This window comes from Trifolium pratense, linkage group LG7 (genome assembly GCF_020283565.1).
Source record: "Trifolium pratense cultivar HEN17-A07 linkage group LG7, ARS_RC_1.1, whole genome shotgun sequence".
Lineage (NCBI taxonomy): Eukaryota > Viridiplantae > Streptophyta > Magnoliopsida > Fabales > Fabaceae > Trifolium > Trifolium pratense.
The window spans coordinates 45260001-45282605 of NC_060065.1; the positions used below are offsets into that span (position 1 = coordinate 45260001).

The following is a 22605-nucleotide window of genomic DNA, read 5'->3' on the forward strand; positions in this document are numbered from 1 at the left end:
GCTTCTCTGTAAACCCTAATTTTGTACGTGTGTGTTATTATTGTATTGCTGCAAGTGTGCTGCGTAAGGGTTTTGTGTTAGAACTTTTGTGAGCCTACCTTGCGTGATCTTTGTGCAAGTCTAGGACATAGGTTGGGTTGTATTCTTGTGAACTACTCCTAAGCTTTGAAGTACGGAGGTAGTTTTGTTTTAGAGAGTGTTCTCAAACATTTATACTTTGCTAAAACTGTAATCACTAGGCTGAGTGGTTAGGTAGGAGGTGAGATGAGATCTCAGACTTAGGAGTTCCTAGGTTGAAAGAACACGGGTAGTTGCTAGGTCATAAGTGTAAACTGGAGGTTTGCTGAGAGCTTAGGACTAGGGCTATTATAGTGGATTTCACTCTTGAATTGATATCCCCCAGAGTAGGTAGCTGTTGTGCTCCGAACTGGGTTAACAAATATCATGTGTCTTTTATTTCCTGTCTGTTTTTATTTGTTACGCTGTTAGTGTATCTGTGAATGTTCCAACATCCCATTCAACATTCTTAGTGTTGGAACATTGCTTAGAACATTGCATAGAACATTCCATTACTACGTGCCAGAATTTCAAGAATTCACACCATGTTCTTAGGCTTATTTTAGCATATGAAGCCACACTCTAAAAACCCAACAATCTCACCATTTGGCAAATTTTGGCTAAAATAATCTTTGGAGTCCGCCATTTGAATATGAAGAGATGTGTTAGTACATCATAGACTTTTGCAGCAGCAAATTTAGTCTCACATTAATAGGAAAAAATAAATTCCTAAAGTCTTGAGAAAAATAAATTCTCAGACACATACAAGCATATAAAATGCACACATAAGGGAGGAAAAATTCCGATTTAATCAAAACAGGGGGGCAAAACTGCATTTAAGCCTTTTAATTATTTGATCTTTACTGATGGTCGAGATTGTTTAGAAAATTTACCAATTGTATAAGTGGAGTCGCCTATATTATATTAATGACTACGACAAATAATTGTGTGGTATTTTTACTATATGAAATTTAGATCATACTTATAAAAGTAAAAGAGTTAAGAAAACTGTTACAAAAAAAAAAAAAAAAAGAGTTAAGAAAACAAAAAGATTCCATATTCATTGTATATAAATGAAGCAGTACATGTCATTCAGTTAGGAAAATCAAATAAACAATAGCGTAAAATAATTTGTTGTAATATATAACAAATTAATTATAAATGTTTGACCCAAAAGCATTTGGATGAGATAGTAAGCCATCTCTTCCAGTTTAATCAGAGGTCTTGAGTTCGAATTTAGCCCTGAGAATGCAGCAATGTTAAATTTTCATGAGTGAAAGTTTTGTCACCCTTTGCAGTCTTACCCAACTCGAGATACTAATCGAGATACTAATCTCTATAATTACGTGCAAATAATATTTGATTCTCACAAATTTTTTTTATAGATGTTTGCTTTGCCGGTCAAGACAAGAGCCTCATATTCTTCTTTAGTTGGGTTTCAAATCTTGCACTCAACAAAACTTGATTTTTCTTATTTTACATGTATAAAAGCTTTTGTTATTTTTTTTGACTATTTTTTTGAAAACTACACATTTGAATATTTTAGTTTGAAGAACATTAAATATCAATGCTATGCAACTTGAACCATTATAGAAGAATTGAAGAAACACAATCTAACCATTTTTCTACAAAAAGAAATTCAACAAAACCATGTCTCTACATACATTCAAGTTATCAATAATCAACAACACAATCACCCCTTTCAAAAAATTACACAAGCCATCAATTAGTCATGTCTCTCTAACAATGCTAATATTAAGTACTGACATGACCAAAAAAAGGAAAAATAGTATACAATACAACAATTTCCAACTTTGAATTGAACCTATGGACTGTCTTCATCTGAACTAAAATCATCCACTCTCCTATCTACCACTGCCGGAAACAATTTTTGCCGAATATCAGGCGGTGGAGGACGAGTTTTCGTGGTTGGTGGTGGTGGTGGTCCTCTAGATCCAGCAGTATCTTGTTTCACATTCTTTGTTTCACTTTCTTGTTTCACATTCTTTTTTTCACTTTCTTGTTTCACATTCTTTGTTTCTTGTTTCACATTCTTTGTTTCCGCTTCTTGTTTCGCATTCTTTGGTGCTGGCTTTGTTGCCGGTGCCTTTTGAATCTCTTTGCAAACTCTATCCAACATTATTAAGAAATCGCGTACTATTCCAAACAATCTCAACCCTTCATCTCTCCCTGTACTCCCATGAAAGTAATCACCAGTACTCTTCACAAGAGCCATGATTTTCTTCTCTTCTTCTAACAAACCCGTGACATCACCCTCGGCTTTCTCCACAAAACTCTTAACTGTTTCATAAAACCCTTTGTCATTCTCTATATTTTCCGCCATCTCTTTCTTTACGAAATCTCTTGTTTTTAGTAGACCATGGCCTAATTTAGCTGTTGTTCCTGTTAAAGCATCAGCATCTAATGCTGCTGCTTTCTTCACGTTCTCAAGATCAGTGCTTAAACGCGAAACAACTTGAAGACCCATTTCGCGGTAGTGTTCTTCTGATTCTTGATTAATGTCTTCGAGAAGGTCATCAGTTTTTATACTTGAGAAACTAGCACTCTCTCTCATATTTCGAGCTGCTCTTATTCCTTCGGTTCGGATTATTTCTTGAACAACAAAGTGTAAGAGTGTGATTTTTCCATCTACTCCTTTTACATCAGACAATTTTAGTAGTGTATCAAGTTTGAATGCAAGTGCGCCTCCACGGAATGTTCCGTCATTCATTCGGTTTCCTGTTTTTAGAACTGCTTCTAGAAGCTTGAGGAACAGTCTACTGCTTCTTAGTTCCTTACAAGCAACCTGGCATGAGATGAATGAATGAATCAAATTGGTTTTCATTTTGATAAACAAAAAGAATGAACCACGAACACAAATACATCACACACGAACACTAACATTGACACAAACACTGATAATAATTTAAGAAAATGAATAAATGCTTAGCAACACATGTGTCGTGTTCGTGTCAGACAACAAACATATGTTGGACAACAAACATGTTTCAGTCTTAGCAGTCATGATCATAATGCAAGATAACGGCTATAGAGTATATAAGCAATGCTAATGTGTGATGATATTTAGAGAACATACCTCTAAAATAGCAAAAGAATCTCGGGTAGCTTTGAGATCCTCTCGAAGAGAACTCATGTAAAGCAATGCTTCCATTCGTTTATAGGCAAAAGGAATCTCAACCAGGGATTTCAGGAACCGGTCAGCAGGGCCAAGTTGGGAAAGACTACCACTGAAAAGTCTAAGTTTAAGCTCTTCCTCTTGGGTTGGAGCCATCTTCAGCAGTGTTTGAAGGAATTCTGTTGGGAGCTCATTTCCTGTTCAATCAAATACATTCAAAGCTATCATACAGTTGGAGCACATACATAGATACTAGACACGGTACTGACAAGTCGACACTGGTAATAATTTTTTGAGAAAATGAATAATTGAATGTAACTACACATGTCGGTGTCGTGGTAGTGTCGGAAAATTGAAGGAACAGGAAAAAAAAAACCTTCAAGTAGCGCATCACGAACTTCTTCTAATGTCACATTTAACGCTTTCAACAGAATTGATAAATTTTGTGCTTTCTTTGAGTCAATTACTTGGACAAACTGAGGGGAAGAAGCACGGGCAGACTCTTTCTTTAGTCCACCTTTGCCTTTTTCCATCGTTGGATTAGTATATCCAAAAAGTGTTTCCATCATTTCTTCATTAAACCTGTCAAATATTCATAATTAACAATAATATTAGCAATGTAACACCCGAGTCAATGGTATATTATTTTGTATCTACATTAAAAGAAGGACGAGTCCATGAAGTGTCTGATCAACGGTAAAGTTTGATCTTATAATCTTATAGGACAAAGTTTAAATCTCCTCGGAGTTATTAGTACTACTTAAATTAAAAAAGAAGGATGAGATTGATCACTCACTGGAATGATCCTGCTTTGAGTTGATTCCAAACCATGGTTTGATCTGCGTTTGCTTGAACCTTATCCCAAAAAAAAGGCTTTAACTTAGCTTTAGGAGCACCACCATAACCTTCATCTTCAGCCTTCCCACCTTTTCCAGGTAAAGGTTTAGCACTCTTTTTGCCAAATGGTGGAGGTCTTGGAGGACCTCCTACACCACCCATAGGAGGCGGTGGTGGACCAGGACCTCCCGGTTTCCCACGAGATGGTGGCGGTGGTGGAGGCCTAGGACCACCATTTCCAGCGTTCGGCGGTGGAGGTGGAGGAGGGCCACCACCACCAGGCTTCGGTGGTCCTGGAGGAGGAGGTGGAGGAGGGCCACTACTGCTAGGCATTGATAGTCCAGGAGGAGGAGGAGGAGGCGGGCGATTATTGGCATTATCGGAAGTCTGATCCGGTGCTATTTCCGGTGGAAGAGGATCAGGTTTTCCAGGAGGAGGCTTCAAAGGTGGAATATTAGATCCTACCCTACCAGGTGGAGGTTTAAGGTCAAGTGATGGTCTACCAGGTGGAGGTTTAAGGTCAAGTGATGGTCTTGCAGCACTAAGGTCAAGTGATGGTCTACCAGGTGGAGGTTTAAGGTCAAGTGATGGTCTTGCAGCACTAAGGTCAAGTGATGGTCTTGCAGAACCAGGTGGAGGTTTAAGGTCAAATGATGGTCTTGCGGCATCTTCTTTCATTGAGTTCAATTTGTCATCAAGAAAAGCATTACTAATTGATTGAACTCCAAGTTGCTCCTCGGTTAGTGAAATGTTTGCGTGGTTATTATTTGAAGAAGAACCTGCAATTAAGATTCAAGTACATCATGTCAAGACTAGTATATCATCGTAGGCTTAATTGCAGTTTCAATCCCCCTATTTAGTCGCATTCTACAATTTTGGTCCCTCCATATTTTAGTCCCCCCGCTTTTCAAAATATGTGACATTTTCCCACCTATAGTTACGGTTGATTTTTGATGATTTGGTAAGAGATGTACTTATGTGGCATATTTGCAGAATCCACCTAGACGGTGTCACATCATCAAAATATCAAGGGACTAAAATCACGGATTTCGAAATAGGGGACCAAAATTGTGAATGAGAAAAAACAAATGGAATAAAACTGCATATATCCATATATCATAGTAACAAGGTGTGACTTGTGAGAGAAGGAATGTTTTTTTGCTATGTACCAACAGAATAATCATTCATGCTCATGCTGAGAAGCGGCCTTTCATCGGTCTGTCTATCTATACCACCTCCACAATACATACAAATACATAAAAAGACACATGCTGCAAATATAAATGTCACCACTGCAGTTACAATCATGGCATGAATAATTGCTTGCTCGTGTTCAGAATCAGACGTCTTCTTCGACTTTTTACCAGAATCACTATCTGAATCAGAATCAGAATCACTGTCACCATTATCATTATCTTTCTTTTCTCCCAACAGTCGAGGCGAAACTCGACGTAGATATCTTCTGGATAAACCTGATCCCTCATAACCATCTTTCCAATTCTTGGAGTCATCATCTTGGAATAGAACAATGTTTTTTCTCAAACAGTTAAGAAAGTTTTCCTTCAACTGTGGATTGCAAGTACTGATAATTTTTTGTATGTTTTCTCTTGATATTGAACCAATTTCGGTGCTAATTTCATTGTTACTACTAAGTGATTCCTTTGGTAGGCATAAGCCAAAATCTCCAATATCTTTCCTTACATGAATCAAATCTTCCATACAAATTATCCATAGTATCTCTGCCTGCAGCCATGAAACTATAACCAGTTTTAGAGTCCATTGAAATCGTTATCAGATAATGAAAGCATTTTGCCTATGTTTGGTATCAAGTTGGATGTAGCAGAATCACGGTGATTCACTGTGATTTTGCGGAAAATATACTCTGTAGCTTTTGGAAAATCACGGTGGGTCACCGTGATTCTGGCATACTCACCTTGATACCAAACATACACTCTAACTTAGTGGCAAGTGACTTTAACAATAATTACATTAGGAAATTTTCAAGCTTAGTGCATGCTCATTCACAGTAATCTGGTTTAAGTAGAAGCATTGATATATTCTTAAATCACAAAATCTTTTTTGATCCATTTAGTGCCTAATTTGACACAGAACATAATAAAAAGTTTACATACCTAACGAAATCTTATGAAATCATTCATATTCATATGAAAACATGACATGATCAATCATGTTATACAATGAAACATTGCCATTATATAACATCTGCCAATCCTCAAGACACTTGGAAGACTAGATTTTGCAACTAATGGAATAGAACACAAACCCTGACCATATAAAGTGTTGAAAGTGTCACATTATATCGGAGACATATTTCACCCTACAAACCGATTTTGCAGAGTTGAGTTACATCCAACTCAAATTTTAAGATGGTATCACAACCTATCCCAGATATATTGGGCCACTCAATATCAAATCACACTCCATATATCTAGTCCTGAACGTGAGGGGGTGTGTGATGAAATATAGGAGACGTCCCTCACGTTGCAAGCTGGCTCTGTAGGGTTGAATTAAGTTCAACCCAAATTTCAAGATAATATGAGAACTATCTAAAATCCAATAGGCTACCCGTTATCATACCACACTTGGGGGTGTGTATGATTAGATATCATAGATTCCCCTCACCTTACAAGTTGATTTTGTAAGGATGAGTTAGACTCGACCTAAATTCTACAAGAGAGTAACAAACAATAGGGTGTGATGCAAGTTTAGTATCACAGGCATGTTACTCTCTCATGTTCACTTTAATTTTCCACAATAATTGCAAATAATGAAAGTATTTGAACTTAAAAAAGCTGCCTAATGCAAATAACTAGTGAAGTGAGTCTCACCGTATCCTCATCCAATAATCCAGATTCAGGATCAAATAATCTGCTAATGAATTCTTCATTTGTTTCCTTCTTTTCTTCAATGCTGATAACTGCTACAATATTAAGAACCAAAACAAGGCAAAATGTAGACTTTATAACATCCATTTATTGTTGAATGATTAACATTGTCCTTCATATGCTTCCAAAGCCCTTAAAATGTCTACATTGCCCTCATCAACAAAAAAGGTACCATTTTTCATTATAGCTATGATCACTTTCTTGAAGGCACAAATTCAATAATCCCCACCAAGGATTTAGGAACAAGAATCAAAATTCTAGCATCACGTACAAAACCAAAAGCATAAAATCACTTACCCATTTTCTAAAATTGCAAATTTATCATCAAAATAGATAAAAACTAATAATTGTTACAACAATAAATCAAAACCAACCTGAAATTTCAAATGTGAATGCAAAGATTCACAAAAGGGGTCCTTTTTTTTTGTGTATATATATTTTTGGCATGTGACAAAGATCCAATCCAATGCAATCCAAGGAACATAAAACACACCTGCTGTTGCGTGCACAGGATATCCGGTTTCCACAGACAATGATGGATCAATGAAACAAAAGACAATGTGACAATGTTGTTGATTATGAGATAATGTTGGAAAATGTAACACAATGATTTTGTTTTTTTAAGGTTGTAACAATTTAGTGATGATGATGAAGTTGGTGAATGGATTTTTAATTATTATTTTTTTTTTCTGTGTAAAGGATTGTGATGATGATGATGAGAAAATTCTTGGCGCGAGAACCCTTCACGCAAAGGGCCGTCCTATGAATTGTTCTGGTTTTATTAGGACGTTGGCGCCTACTCAGGAAGGAACACAGATTTTTCCTTTTATGCTTTTCTCTTTTTCTCTCATTTTCTTTTCCTGCAAATCATTTTTTTTTCTTCCTTAAAATTTTCTAATTTTTAATTGAAAAATTATGAACCGTAGCATTGTAAAGATTAGAGATTCATTTTTATTACTTTTTTTGACTAAAAAGATTCATTTTTATTTACTATAATTCTATCTTTGGATGTATCATTCAAAACATAATAATAATAATAATAATAATAATAATAATAATAATAATAATAATAATAATAATAATAATAATAATAATAATAATAATAATAATAAAAATAATAATAATAATAATAATATTGTACCAAAAAAAAAGAAAAAAAATAAAAATAATAATGAAGGCATTATTCATTAAATCACTATGTAGCAATTGAATATAACACAATATTTTGTACCATAATGTATTTTGTACCATAATGTATTTTTTTTTTAAAAAATTGATAACCTTTTTATCTCTCATATGAATTTATTTATTTATTTATTTTACAATGAAGATGGAATCATAATCATATTCTCTATTTGTGAAAATTTCTTTGTAGGAAAAATGATAATTGATTGGATAGTTCTTCTTCTTATTCTTCTAATTACACATGAACAAAGGGTAGACGAACAACAAGATAATGATTAACTAGTCAAAGAAGATATTCTGAAGATCTGTAGGAGGCATCTCCAGAGTCACAATGATAAAAGTTTTTTTGCATAAGATTATGATTAACTAATCAATTTGCGCTTCTATTGCCTTCCAGCCACATGTGCTCGACTCAATCCATGCTTATAATTAAGCTCTTGTATTCGACGAATCAGAATGGAGTGGACCCATTAAGATTGCATCTAGGCCAGTAACCATAAATATTTTTTTAAGAAACTAAATTAGCCAACCCAAATTGACACCAAAGAGAATCGAACCTGAGAGCTTAAAGAGGAGCACTCTCTCAGGTCCTAAGCCAATACCACCACCAAACCAACCCAATTGGACACAAAGTTAAGAGAAAAATATTTAAACACACACTTATAAAACAAATTAAAGCAAAAATAATATTATCACATTATTTAGTTATTTTTTCTTTAATCTTTTTTGCTCATGTGTGTGTAAGTATTTCTCCAAATACTAATTATACATATGTCTTAGGGCGGTCAATATAGTTAAAGGACCAAAACAAATTTTATTGTGAGGTCTTATAAAATAAAAAAATTATATATAATTTTATGAAAAATAAATAAAAAATCTAAACATTACTATGTCAACGATTGAACTTTTCTGTAGAAGAATTTAGGTCCTTTAACTTTACTAATTGAACTAAAGAAATACTTCAAATTTAATTATTCTATTATATTTATAACCAAATGAAAAAAAAATTGAAATTTTTTGGCCCAATATTTTAAAGTTCAAAATTCTTGTTTGAATCGTTCAAATCTTGATTCATTGCCAGACCAAAACTCTAATGATGTACAAAATTTTATTTATTTATAAAAAAAATAAAAATATATGAAGACACTATTGGTAAAGGGCTCACCATTCAAAGTGTTATTAATACTGTATAATAATATATTCGATGGTGTAGATTTCTTTTTTATAATATTTTTTTATATATGATGGTGTAGAAATTCTAATGTCCATCAAGTAGATACCAAAGCTTGTTTTTGCCCAAACAAAAAAGCTAGTCTCTTAAGATGCTCCATACTGAAAAATTAACAATGCCTATTAAGCTCATTGCCATAAATTAAAGACTCTTTGTCCTTACCACAATATATATATATATATATATATATATTATGAATTGGCATTAATTATGACAAAAGTCATCCATATTCCTTCCAAGGCATGCATGATTCTTTTCACACAGCTTTGCTTTGTGGAGAGGCACATCATGAAGAATCTGACAGTTAATGGAAGCAATTGGTGCTAAATATCACAAATGTAAAATCACTATAAGTTATTGGAAAGTACTAACTATTAGTAACACAATATAATTAATCTCTAATAGTTCACAATTTGATGATCTTGTTAAAAGTAATCACCATGTCAAAGTCCTTAATTATATTCATTTATCATGTACAAACAATCTTATAAGAGGCAATTATAAGTATCAATTATTCTCATGCCTTACACGTGACAAACAGCTAAAAAAGCATCTTGAGAGATAGGTGCTAAATCTGTGAAAACAGTAATCCTTAACTAAAGTTTTACTGAACATTCATTGAATAGAACAAAACATGTCCCACTTGTTTAATCTAATCTAGTGATTGGCCATTCAAAGCAGTAATCTAATTATTTAGGGTGCAACAATCTCAGTCGTTGATTTGAGATTCGATGGCAAGATTTATAAATTCATTTCGAATTGAAAATATTGACATACTTTAATATTTTGACTAAAATATTACGGACTCACTCATCATATTTAAGAATTATAATTTAAATTGTGGTTATAGGGCAGCAGTCATTGAGATTGTGATGATTGTGGTTGCTGCAATGCGCAATGCAGCTATTGCGGCGTAAAATCATTTTGTATTTTCACAAATTATTTAAAATGACACCACTATGCATTACACTTTTTACCCTCCATGGTAGAGTCCCAGTTTATTTAATAAGTACAGATTCAAAGGTGCTTGAAACATACAGTTGAAAGATTGTTAAATGTAATTTTTCTTTAGATTTGGAACAAATTAGGATTCGAGGTTCATAAATTTTATTTTTTTGGTGAAAAGATTTGAACGAACATGATTGAAATCATCTGATGCGATTACGTTACGGTCGTACACGTGAATAAAAATCACACCGCGATTGCGGATCGATGCGGTTGTGGAGGCTGCCGCATCAACAATATTATGGACGCAATTATGGATGCGGACCGCAATTTAAAACCATAAGATCAACTGCCAATACCGATATTGTTAAATTGAAGGGCCTCATTCGGCTTCAACCCGGAAACCTAGAGTTGTGTGTGTGAGCATTGATATAATTGTATAATTATTGTTTATTATATACACATAATTAATTACAATATAGCATATACTCCTAAAATAATTCTTTGATTATGCTAGAGCATCCATTACTTATCACAAAGCTTTAACTTTGATTAGTATCACTTTCCAATTTTTCCATATCTTTGTGTTAACCATACGTAATAGGCATGACATGTTTTATATTCTCTTTGAAAAGAAGAAAAGAAAATATTCCATTATATCTTTACAGCCTTAAAAAATTCCAAAGGAATTTATTCTATATGTTTGATTATGAAAAATAGCTTCTCTTTCACTATAAGAGAAAAATACCACAAAACTCTCTTACCAAAAGCCTCATAATTTTGTTGAGTCTTTGTGAGAAGAAATATGGCTAGTTCTAACAAGAAGATTGAGGTGATTTTAGATGATCAAACTCCAAATAAATGGTGTGTTTCATTAGGAGAAGAAACTTACAAAAGATTCATTAGTATGGCTAATCCAATAGTTCATAAGGTTTTTGGTGATGGATCACTTTTTAGTCCAATGTTGTTTGGAAAATTCTTTGATCCTTCTGATGCATTTCCTCTATGGGAGTTTGAGTCAGATGTTTTGTTATCTCATCTAAGAAACTCTAACAAAAGCACTGTGGATTGGCATCACACAGATGAAGGTTATATATTAAAAGCAGAAACACCTGGTAAGAAAAATTAAAACGCGTTTACTTTTTATGTATTCTGTTTTCATTTTCACTTCAATTTAAACAAAAAATGTGATGTCAATCATCTGTGTGATGATTTGCGTGGTATTAATCATCACACAGATGAGAGCTATCTAAAAACTGAAAATGTTTTCGTAAAGTAAATTTGTGCTTATCTTTGCATTTTCATTTCTCATTTCCATAATCTTTGTAATTAAAATAAATCTTTGCTAAACAAATATGAAAATATGAAACTACATCATCATTTTTTTAAGACATGAAAAAATAAGTAAGTAAAAAGTATATTAAAACTTGAGAAATTATTCATTTAACTTGCAGGCATACCATTATTTGAAACAAGGGTAGAAATTATATAACATGTAACTTCTTATATGGATTGAGTAGTTAGGATTGTAGGAATGGATGAGACAAAATCTATTGGATTTTTAGGTTGGAGAATTTTGGAAGGAAGGGAGGTCTATTTTATTTTATTTTTTATAAATTAAGGAAACTATAAAATTTTCTAAAATCAAATTAATTGTGATTGAAATGTTTTAGGCCCTCTATCATGTTATTCTTTTAAATTATTTTAAAATCTCAAATATTATTAAAATATAGATTTAGCTCTTTTAAACTCTTAGCTCCAAAATCATTGACCCAAACATACCCTGAAGCACTGATATAATTACTAACACCGAACACGATATTGACATGTTAGACACGAATAATAATGTAGAAAAATAGAAGTGGTCAATTGAATGTAAATACCTGTGATGTGTTATTTTACTTGTATCGGTGTCTAACACTGGCATATGTCGGGACACACCTTAAAGTGGTGGTCAAAATTTCCACAGATTCAAATACTTAAATAAATTGCTTAATTAGTGAAAACATTTGTGACATGAGTGATTTGTCAAACAGGAAATGGGAAAAATAACATTCAAGTTCATGTTGACAAAGGGAAGGTGGTGGAAATTAGTGGACCATGGAAGCAACAAAGAGACTTAAAGGCAAATGATTGGAAGTGTGGTCATTGGTGGGAAAATGGATATGTAAGAAGGCTTGAAATGCCAGAGGATGCTGATTGGAAGAATATACAAGCATTCATATATAATGATATATTTTTAGAAATTCAAATACCAAAATTCCAAAAGGGTTTTGATCATGCTCAAGGAAAAGGTGTTGCTTGAGATTCAATCATGCTTGCAGAAGAAACAATGTAAAATTGAAAAGTGAGTTTGTAACCATCTATGCAAATTGATACCAAATATTTAAGAAATTTATAATTTTTAAGTATCAATCAATTTAAAATTTAATATTAGTAAGTATATGAGCATGCTTTGTGATGTTGTAATATATAATATAGATGCAAAAAGAAGGGAATAAAAACAAAATTATTGTGTATAAAACTCAATGCAATTTTGTTCTAACAAATTTTTTTTTAAATGTTTATAAATTTTTGTTTTTATTGCAGTGATCATCAAAGAACAAAGCAAGGGACTATTGTAGACTACACTAGCAAAGGAAATTTTTTTAACGCCGTAATTTTGTTGAAGCTCTAAAGTGTAGGCTGCACTGAAAAATGAAACTTGTTTATCATAACTAAGTGTATGTTTGGATTGATCGTGAGTTAGACACTTTGATTTTGTTGAAGCTCTAAAGTGTAGACTACAACTTTTGTCAATATCACAGCACCTCGTCATGATTCTGACAATACTGCTGCAAATTCAAAATGCACTAAAATCCCGATCTCTATCCTCTTCCAACAAAGCATAAATATAGAAAAGAAGTTGAACATGTCAAATACTAAAAAATTCAATGCCGCAATCTAGACCACGACATCAAAGTTTTTAATGTCTCTGCGACTGCAATGTGATTGTGATAAAGGGTACTTCAACAACATTTTAGTGTGATTTTCTTACAATATCGAAAGATCGTGACAATGATTGCAACTACAATTTAAAACCTATTTCTACAAATTAACTAGAAAAGTGGTCTTGTTTTCTTCATCTAGAAACTGAATTTTTGAATAGTGTCATGATGTCATCTACAAAAAAGTTACATTTAATTAATAAGACTGTAACTTCTGGTAAGTTTTGGACACATAAATATAGGTTGGTCCCATATCCCATAAGTGCACAAAAAATTTAATGTTGCAATGGATGTTACGTGAACATTTGATCACATACTGAAAAGAAGATAAAAAAGATGGAGTGCTTCATTAACATATTAGCCAAGAATACTGAATTGTGTATACATTTTTTAGATAACATTCATTTTTGGGTTTATAAGTGGTTGTAAATATTTATTGTTTGCTAAATGTGAATCTCATGACATTTAAAGGAAATATTATTATACTTATACAGCTATTTTATTGGTGGAAGCATTAAGCATATTAAAATGATACATATTGTATTGATCACTATTGGCATGGAACAATGTAATCCATCCCTGCAACTCATGTCTCCTCTTCACCTAATTCTACTTAGGTAAGTTTGTTGGTATCAGGTGAAATGATACACATTGTAAAAATCACACATTGTAAAATAAGAGTGTTAATTTTTTCTTAAAAAATGTATTAAATTGAAACAATTTAAGTTTGTATTTGATTTTTTATTATTTTTTATACTTTTGTTTTAGAGTGTTGTGAAATGTAGTTAAATATTTATTTTAGAGAGTGAGTGTACTATGGTGTTTAAGAGAAGAGCCGTGATGTAACAATATATATATATATATATATATATATATATATATATATATATATATATATATATATATATATATATATATATAGCGTTATTATTTTCTAGTTGTCGTTAAACGATAGTCGTAGTTTTTTTTGTTTTTCACCACCAGTTTAATCTGGTTCGAGAGTTAGTTCTGGCATCAAGTGGTTTCAGCCCCCCTCCCAATCACAGTTGTGGTGGATCGAACTGTGGTCCTCCCTACCAAGTTCAACGTCAATCACCACTGAATCAACTAACAATTGGTTCGATAGTCGTAGTTTTGACCCTCAATATTTTGTCAAGAAACACTTATGGAAAAAAATATACTAGAACTAATGTTCTCATAACCGGTTTAAAGATGGAATCAATGAAAATTGACGTCATGATTTAATCGGTTCAACCACAATTAAATTAGATTAGTAATAAGCCACTAGGATTGATCTAGTGATGAGGGATTTAGATTAGTATGTAATATGTCCTCCTGATTTCGATTCAATTTTTCCATTGGTGGTTTATTACTTGACAAATTCTATGGTTTATATGAAGAATACTGCATTTCTAGCTAGTTCCCACCTAAAAGCCAAAAGGAGAATAAAAGTTGGTCTTTTATATAGACACACTTGTTGAAGAAATCAGAAATGGAACAAAGCTTTTAATGATATGTTTCGTCACTTTCGTGCAACAAGAACTTTGGCTTCTTAATTTCAGAGATAGCGACAATTCAACTGTTTCGTCATTCGTGTAAAACTGATATTTAGAAGAAAAAAAGAAAGTAAAAAAGCGAAACTATGGAGATGCGGGGTATCGATCCCCGTACCTCTCGCATGCTAAGCGAGCGCTCTACCATCTGAGCTACATCCCCAACCTGTTATTATCTTGCCAGCGTATATACTTGTACTTATATTGTATAATACGTACATTTCACCAAACGTTAAGGTGTGTTCTTATCAAATGTCATTAATTAATACTCCCTCCGGTCCTTATTATAAGGAGTACTTTGAAAAAATCACACAGACCAATGAAACACATTTAACATAGTTATTTTCATTTAATACTCTTATAAATTTTAATTTATTCCATGTATACCCTTATTTAATTACTCTTTATTCAACTAACTTACTTATTTTTAAATTCTCTCTCATAATAAATAATGGCATAAGTGAAATTGAACATTTAAAACATTTGAAAATTGGTCAAAGTTTCTTATAAAAAGGACCAAATTTTTTGCCCTAAGTGTTCCTTATAAAAAGGACCGGAGGGAGTATTAAATTACTACTTAAATTGTTTATTTTTTAAAAGAAATTACTACTTAAATTGTTAATTATAATAGTTCATTATTTCTTTTAGGACCCGATTGGTTCGAGGTAAACGGAGGGGAGGGGAGGTGATGAGGATAATCTTGACAAAAAAATGATTTGTTTTTATTAAATCATTTTTTTTTAAAAAAACGTTTTTTATTCTTGAAAAAAAACAATTTTTTTTAAAATGTTCCCACACAATTTAAAATATTCCTTTTACCAATTCAAAACGTTTTTTTTAACCAATCAAATCTATCTAATAATTGAGATTTTTTGTTTTTGTTTTTTAATTTTTTTTCAAGAATAAAAAAACATCTTTTTTTTATAAAAAAAAATTAATAAAAAGAATTTTTTTTTATCAAGATTGTCCTCTCACTTCCCCTCCTCTCCCCTCCATCTACCTCGAACCAATCGGACCCTTAGTGGTGAAGGATTTGGGTAGTATGTTTGAGATCTTGAGTTCGATCATTTATTCCATTATAAAAAAAAATATAGTAACAGTGCATTATTGTTGAAATATTGATAATTAAGCTGGTTAGTTAGTATATAAGATATAAGTTGAACTCATTTGAACATTCATTCTTTCATTTGTACCATTTCTATTATTTTCAATATGTACAAGTTGTTTCTCCCTTTTTTTTTTATATCATGATTCTTAACATGTTTTTTTATTTGGTATGAAAAAACATTTAAATGAGTTAGTTATCATGTTTTCATCGAAGCTAAGAAAAATCGAAAGACTCATAATGCATAACGTAACGTAGTTATATATTCTCATCAACAAAGTTTTAATATTGGTAGGGGGACTCTAACCCGAGTCCTCATGGGATTTGAGTTGAATTTTTATCAATTGTGTCATCTAGAGTAATTTTTGAGATTTTATGTGTTATGTGCGGATTTTCAATTTAGAGCCTTATATAGGTTATATATGCAGGGGATGACTTGAGTTTTTAATTTGGAGCCACATTGGAGAAAGACCTATTAAATCTTGAGAAAGTTACTCAAATGTACCGCATATAAATCCTAAGATATTCTTAGACAAATATAAAATTAATAAGACTAATTTATAATACTAATGAGTATCTTAAGAGTATTGACTAATAAACCAAAATAAGTAATTTTGTATAAGAAAATGTTAAAATTATATAAATAACAATTTATATTTTTTTACGTTATAATTTTGACCTCACTTACTAAAATTTCTGGATCCGTCAACTTATGCAATTTTTATATATTATTATAAGTTTGTCAAGGTAGTTTACGATAAAATAGCTTATAAAATTACAATTTTCACTAGTGTGAACTTATAAAATAGCATAAAACTTAATTTATATTGCATAAGCTGTTTGAATAAGCTTAAAAAAAGTTGGGCCAAACGGATATGCTAGCTTATAGCTTTTAAGCTAAAAGTTCAGTTTGGTAACATTTTTTTAAAAAGAGCTTATAGCTTATTTTACTAGTTTATAGCTTTTTTTTTTTTGAACAAGCCAAAATGAGATATTTATATAAACAAAAGTCTACTCAGCACAAGACGTACCAAGGAAGACTAAGTAACGTTACAAAAAAGTCAAAATACAAGGACCAAAAGAAACTATACAAAACCCAAACAAAACATAGGACTAGACCACCAACTATGGCAGTTCAAAGCTAAAGTACTACTCGTCGCTTTCAACCACCTAAAAGAAAAGTCTTGATCTTGTCCAACATATGATGCACTGTGTTTGCTGAGCCTCTGAATAAACAGGAATTTCTTTCGGTCCACATAACCCACACATAGGCATGGCAATGGGTACCCGCGGGTACGGTTTTTACCTTCCCCGTTCCCCATACCCGAATCATTGATAAATACCCGTTCCCCGCCCATTACCCGACGGGGATGAAAAATTGAACCCAATCCCCGTCCCAAATGGGTTCGGGTATACCCAAATGGGTTCGGGTATCCCCGAACCTTGCCCTGCCCTGCTGAACCTTACCCGAACCCAAAAATTTTCTAAACGCTAAATTTTCCTAAACGCTGACATACATACAATACAAAAAATTTCAAATAATAAAGTACAAACCAAAATTTCAATGCATTAAACATACAAATGAAATGATATTCCAAAATATCAAACCAAAATTATCAAAACCATAAAATAGTACCGGTACAAACCAATATTCCAAAATATAGTAATTTTATATAAACGGGCAGGTTCGGGGACGGGTTCGGGGTGGGTATCAATATCTCCGTTACCCGCCCCATCCCCATGTTTTGAAATCGGGGAAAACCCAAACCCGAACCCAAACCCAGTCAAATCGGTTTTTCCCCGTCAAACTCGGGGTGGGTTCGGGCGGGTACCCGCGGGTACGGGTTCTGTTGCCATGCCTACCCACACACAAGCCAGCCATATAAGCTGCATGAAAGAACGTCGTGCTCGAAGACCACCTGCTGAGTATGTAAACTGAACAAAATGATCGGGAATAGTCTGAGCTGTCACCAAAGAAGAGCCAATCCAAGAGCTAACAAGAGACCAAAGAACACCAAAGGTACTGCAAGAAAGGAACAGGTGCTGAGCCGTCTCAACCTCTCCGCATCCAGAAACACAATGATGGGCCGCCTCAGATAAAACCCCTCGAGTAACCAGGTTTGCTTTGGTAGGTAACCTGTCCCGCAAGAGTCGCCAGGCGCAGATGGAAACCTTCAAAGGAACCTGACGGTGCCAAATAAGACCTGACGCATCATCCAAAGTAACAACATCCTGTGTTGTCAACAGCTGATATGCACCCCGAACAGTATAAACGTCATCCAGGTCAGACTGTCACTCCCACATATCTGGAACATGGTCCTGCAAAAAGAGGGTAAGAAGTAAAGACTGACACTCCCCCAGCAACTCCTCCTCCCACGCCCTCAACTAACGCCGCCACACCCACGCCGCTCCTCCAACCCCCCAACCCTGCATAAACATCTCAGCCACTAAAGCCGATTTGTTTTCTGCCAAGTCAAACAACCGCCCAAACCGCTCCTACAACGAGGTTCCATCCACCCAGGGATCGGTCCAGAAAAAAGTGTCGGACCCATCCCCCACCTTTCTCGAAACATGCTCTCTGAACCACCCTCCCCCTAGCTCTCCTCCGCCATCCCGAATACGCGCCATCTCCTTCCACCATGTAGACCCACGCGCTCCACCCTCACACAGCCTGCCTCGCTCAACCCCGTAACGGCCTGCCAACACTCGAAACCACAAACCCTCTCGATCCACTAGCATCCTCCAACACCATTTGCATAACAGGGCAAGATTAAACTCTCTCGGCTGCCTCACCCCCAAACCCCCATACTCCTTACGTAAGCATATAGTTTTCCAGCTAATCCAAGATATTTTCCTAAAGTCCTCACTTCCCCCCCAAAAAAATTTATTCAAAATAGATTCGATAGAAGAGATAGTACCTGAGGGAGCCTTAAAGAAGGAAAGAGCATAGACAGGCAGAGAGGTCAACACAGATTTAAGCAGAACTAGACGACCACCAAAAGAGAGAAAACGACTCCTCCATCCCGCTAAACGATTCTTTAAACGATCCAAAACCGGTTCCCAAAAACCTAAGCACCTCGGATCACCCCCAATAGGAAGGCCTAAATAAAGGAAAGGAATTTTTCCCACTTTACAACACAGAGCTGACGCCGCCTCACCTAACCAAGAATCAGAGATATTAACCCCAACCAGCAGGCTTTTGTGAAAGTTAACACGCAATTTTTTTCAAATGCTATTTCAAGTAGCTTATGAGCTTATAGCTTATAACTTATTATCTTTTCTTCCAATTTTACTCCTAACATCTTACTTGAAAAAAAAATTAAATATTAATTAAACATATCTTTTTATGTCATTTCATACATATACGCTAGTTCAACCGCTAATTTTACCAAATACTACAAATTTAATCAGCTAGCTTATTCGCTATAAGCTAAAAGTTAACTTATAAGCTCTATCCAATATAAGTTCATCCGCTATAAACTAACTTTTCAGCTATCCGATATTTTTTACCAAAAACCATGTCTGACATTGGTACTAGCACACCTTAGCTCATAGGAGATGTAAAATTTGTACTTGTGCAAGATTAAACTAAAAAATGAATGTCATGTACTATGTACAACAAATAGACAATCATTTCAAGTCAAAACAATTACAAACATAGAATTGCATAATAATGGACTAATGGTATCATTATCAATTTATCATCAGTTTTTCTATATCATTCCCAAAACCAAGCAGGCCAAAACATTCAGGTGCTAGTACTAAACTGTGCTAGACTCAATTTGTTCAACCAACTTTAACATTACTATGGAAACAAATTTCCAGCAGTTGAAACAGAGTGCTTTAACTGATCTGCACCGTCTAATCTCTGATCGACGGTCGAGATCGTTTTACTTTATAAAATTATATTTTAAATTTGAATTATCTGATCTCAAATCAACGGTTATAATTGATTATTGCATAAAAATTGTTCATTCATGACATGACACGTGTAGAAACCACTACCGTGCACATGTTTGAATAATTGTGCTTGACCATGTTTAATTAATTGTTCTACTCATTTTTGTCTTATAGTACTACATTGGATTCGTTAATTAAACTATAATAACGGTGGGAGTGCATACAGGCCACATCAAACAAACAATAATGCTCCATGCTTCCATCATTCACTAACCAACAAATTGAAATGAAAGGTACTATCCTTAATCATGTAACCAAGCACTTATTTATTGTCAAAATAGCTTTGTTTAACTCACCCCAAATGATAATTACAATGTCATCAATTTTGTGTAATTTGGTAGATCAGCAACTCATTAGAGTCATATTAATTAGGGCCACACTAAAGTTTTAATGTATATTAAGCATTAGTTTTTTCTGTAATATTTTCTTTAATGCGTATCACGATTAATTTGACAAAATCGACTATAATTTTTTTTTTTTGACAAAATCACAATATTAATGTGATTTTGATAAAAATAAAATTTAGGCTCTAGAATTACCACAAAATTAAGCTCAAATGGTAGGGACATCGGTAACATTTTATATGCAAGAGTCGGGGTTCGAATCCCGGACACTCCACTTATCCATCTTTAAAGGTGGTATTTTAAGCCACTAGACTACTTGATAAAAAAAATTATTAACCCTAATTGATCTATATAAGTTTTTGCATTTGAATGGAACACTTGATTTTTTATACAGGCTTAAGCATGCATTATGCACTGAATTGCTTAATAATCTAGCAAAAGAAATTACATAGGCTGCTTTTTTCTAATTATTAACAATTGTAGCAAAAATCAACCCCACCCATTTTCACACATTATAACTGAAATTAAGATATCTATAGACTATAGTGAGTAACCTCCAATAGTATATAGTACTATACTATTATATAGTGTCAATTAGCAAAGCCTAATTAAATGGTGTATGATTGGTGTTGGTGCTTGAAACTTTTGCCGACAGTCCATTTGTGCTTAAGGGCAAGATCCGAACTTCTAGAGTAAGATTATGACACAAAGAATTTTAACCTTTATTCCACTTTAACATGGATAATGATGTCCACTACTAGTGGAATTTGGATCCCATGAATTTGATAATTTGGCATTCACTACTAGTGGAATTTGGATCCCATGAATTTGATAATTTGGCATTTATATAGTTGACACATTATAGTTTAAGATCAGACGATTTAGATTTTAATTATTTTTTAGACAAAAATATTAAACATAATATCAAAATATCTAATATCAAATATATCGATTGAATGAATGCGGGGATTGTGAAACGTAGACAATTTGAATTCATTATAGTTTAGTAATATGGAATTGGATTAGATGTAGTCAGAATGGTTGCAGTTGAAGTGCAATCAGTATCTAAGAGCCGTCTGATCAAAATTGAATGGTTCAGAGATTTAGATAACTTTTTATCCTAATTAAATAAAAAATTCTGATGTTAAAATCTGGATCGTTTGATTTCAATCGAATGGTCCCAAATTACTAACTGCACGACTACATGAGACTGCAATCAATCCACATCCTAGTAATACACATCCATGGGACTAAACTTTTTTCTTATAGGTACAAATTAAGAGGACCATAAATCAATTTTCATAAGCATAGTTGAAGAAGAAGCCTAATAAAAGGGGGTCATATAAAAAGGACAAGGAATGCAGCTTAGTACCTAGAAGTGAATAGAAACACTAACTAATTGATGTATCATTTGGAATTGTATGGTACTTGCTTTCAGTGTTGCCATTTTGATTTTACTAACTTTTTTGGGAAATGAGGGAACAATTCTTTACTCTCATCTTAAGCAACTGAAAAAATAATTCTTTATTATTATTAAGCAGGTTGGCAAACTTTGGATTTGGATTATGGAAGAAGTATGTTGGATCCTGGTACAGTTGTGAGGGGAATAATTGTAATTAATTTATTCCTATTTGTAAGCTAAACAAGAATGAACTTATCTTCTTTTATTTGTGTCACAGATTCCTTCAGATTTGGAATGAAAATATAATTTAGGGGTCCAACTTGTTTTACCATTTTCCAAAGAAAATGGTTGTTCACCCAAAATCATACTATAGTACATATAAATGTAACTAGATTGGTATAAGTATTTAATTTAGTCATTAATCATCGCTCTAATTAATCTTCTCCAAGAATTTTAATGCCTATTAGATTTAAGAAAAAAAATTCAAACTGATCAAGATTATTGTAAGTAAATATTTAAAGGGGTTAACCAACCTAGTGTGACACAAGTGGTAGATACTTGGACCCCTTAATCATTTGGTCCTGGGTTCGATCCCCGGCCGGTGCGTATGGAGCAACATTTGTTGGGAGATGTCAACCTCTTAAATTGGATCTCAGTTACCTCGAAATGATTAGTCTCTGCAGTTACGCGCGGTGAATACTTTAGTATAAAAAAAGATTAAAGGGGTTACAAAAAAAAAGGGACACAATGTAGTCTAGAAAATGGTATATATGTTAAGTTTTGGATCTCACTAACAAGTGTCTTTGAAGCACTTATTAAAGAACTAAAGAAGAAAATAAAAGCAATATTAAACATTGAAAAACCTAAAATTTAAATTTTTAAGGGGACTATTTTTATGTTTTAAATTTGAATTGTTAAGTTTTAGCATTTGCCTTAAATTTTTATATTTGATTTAAT

The 22605-nt window shown here is 33.4% G+C and overlaps 2 protein-coding genes and 1 non-coding gene across 3 annotated transcripts; 1 reads left to right on the plus strand and 2 right to left on the minus strand.

Moving 5' to 3' along the window:
* Positions 1 to 1718: 1718 nt before the first annotated feature.
* On the minus strand, positions 1719 to 7860 carry LOC123897317 (formin-like protein 5). The gene is made up of 7 exons (XM_045947908.1): positions 7311 to 7860; positions 6880 to 7193; positions 5200 to 5773; positions 3990 to 4809; positions 3570 to 3775; positions 3155 to 3390; positions 1719 to 2863 (listed from the first exon to the last, which is right to left on the minus strand). The coding sequence occupies exons 2-7, from the start codon at positions 7021 to 7023 to the stop codon at positions 1883 to 1885; spliced, it is 2961 nt and encodes a 986-aa protein (XP_045803864.1). The 5' UTR covers positions 7024 to 7193; positions 7311 to 7860; the 3' UTR covers positions 1719 to 1882.
* A 3074-nt stretch (positions 7861 to 10934) lies between these two features.
* Positions 10935 to 13065, plus strand: LOC123899507 (21.7 kDa class VI heat shock protein). Its single transcript, XM_045950655.1, has 3 exons — positions 10935 to 11412; positions 12334 to 12644; positions 12887 to 13065. Exons 1-2 carry the CDS (start codon positions 11103 to 11105, stop codon positions 12600 to 12602), a joined length of 579 nt encoding a protein of 192 aa, XP_045806611.1. The 5' UTR covers positions 10935 to 11102; the 3' UTR covers positions 12603 to 12644; positions 12887 to 13065.
* A 1862-nt stretch (positions 13066 to 14927) lies between these two features.
* TRNAA-AGC lies at positions 14928 to 15000 on the minus strand. The gene has a single exon. It is a non-coding gene; the product is annotated as a tRNA-Ala (tRNA).
* Positions 15001 to 22605: the final 7605 nt, after the last annotated feature.

Coding starts and splice junctions, on each gene's coding strand:
- LOC123897317 (XM_045947908.1), bottom strand. CDS start 7,023: ATGGATGTTATAAAGTCTACATTTTGCCTTGTTTTGGTTCTTAATATT. Junction 4,810..5,199: donor CATGAATGATTATTCTGTTG/GTACATAGCAAA, acceptor TCTTAATTGCAG/GTTCTTCTTCAAATAATAAC. Junction 2,864..3,154: donor ATTCTTTTGCTATTTTAGAG/GTATGTTCTCTA, acceptor ATCTCATGCCAG/GTTGCTTGTAAGGAACTAAG.
- LOC123899507 (XM_045950655.1), top strand. CDS start 11,103: ATGGCTAGTTCTAACAAGAAGATTGAGGTGATTTTAGATGATCAAACT. Junction 11,413..12,333: donor ATTAAAAGCAGAAACACCTG/GTAAGAAAAATT, acceptor TTTGTCAAACAG/GAAATGGGAAAAATAACATT.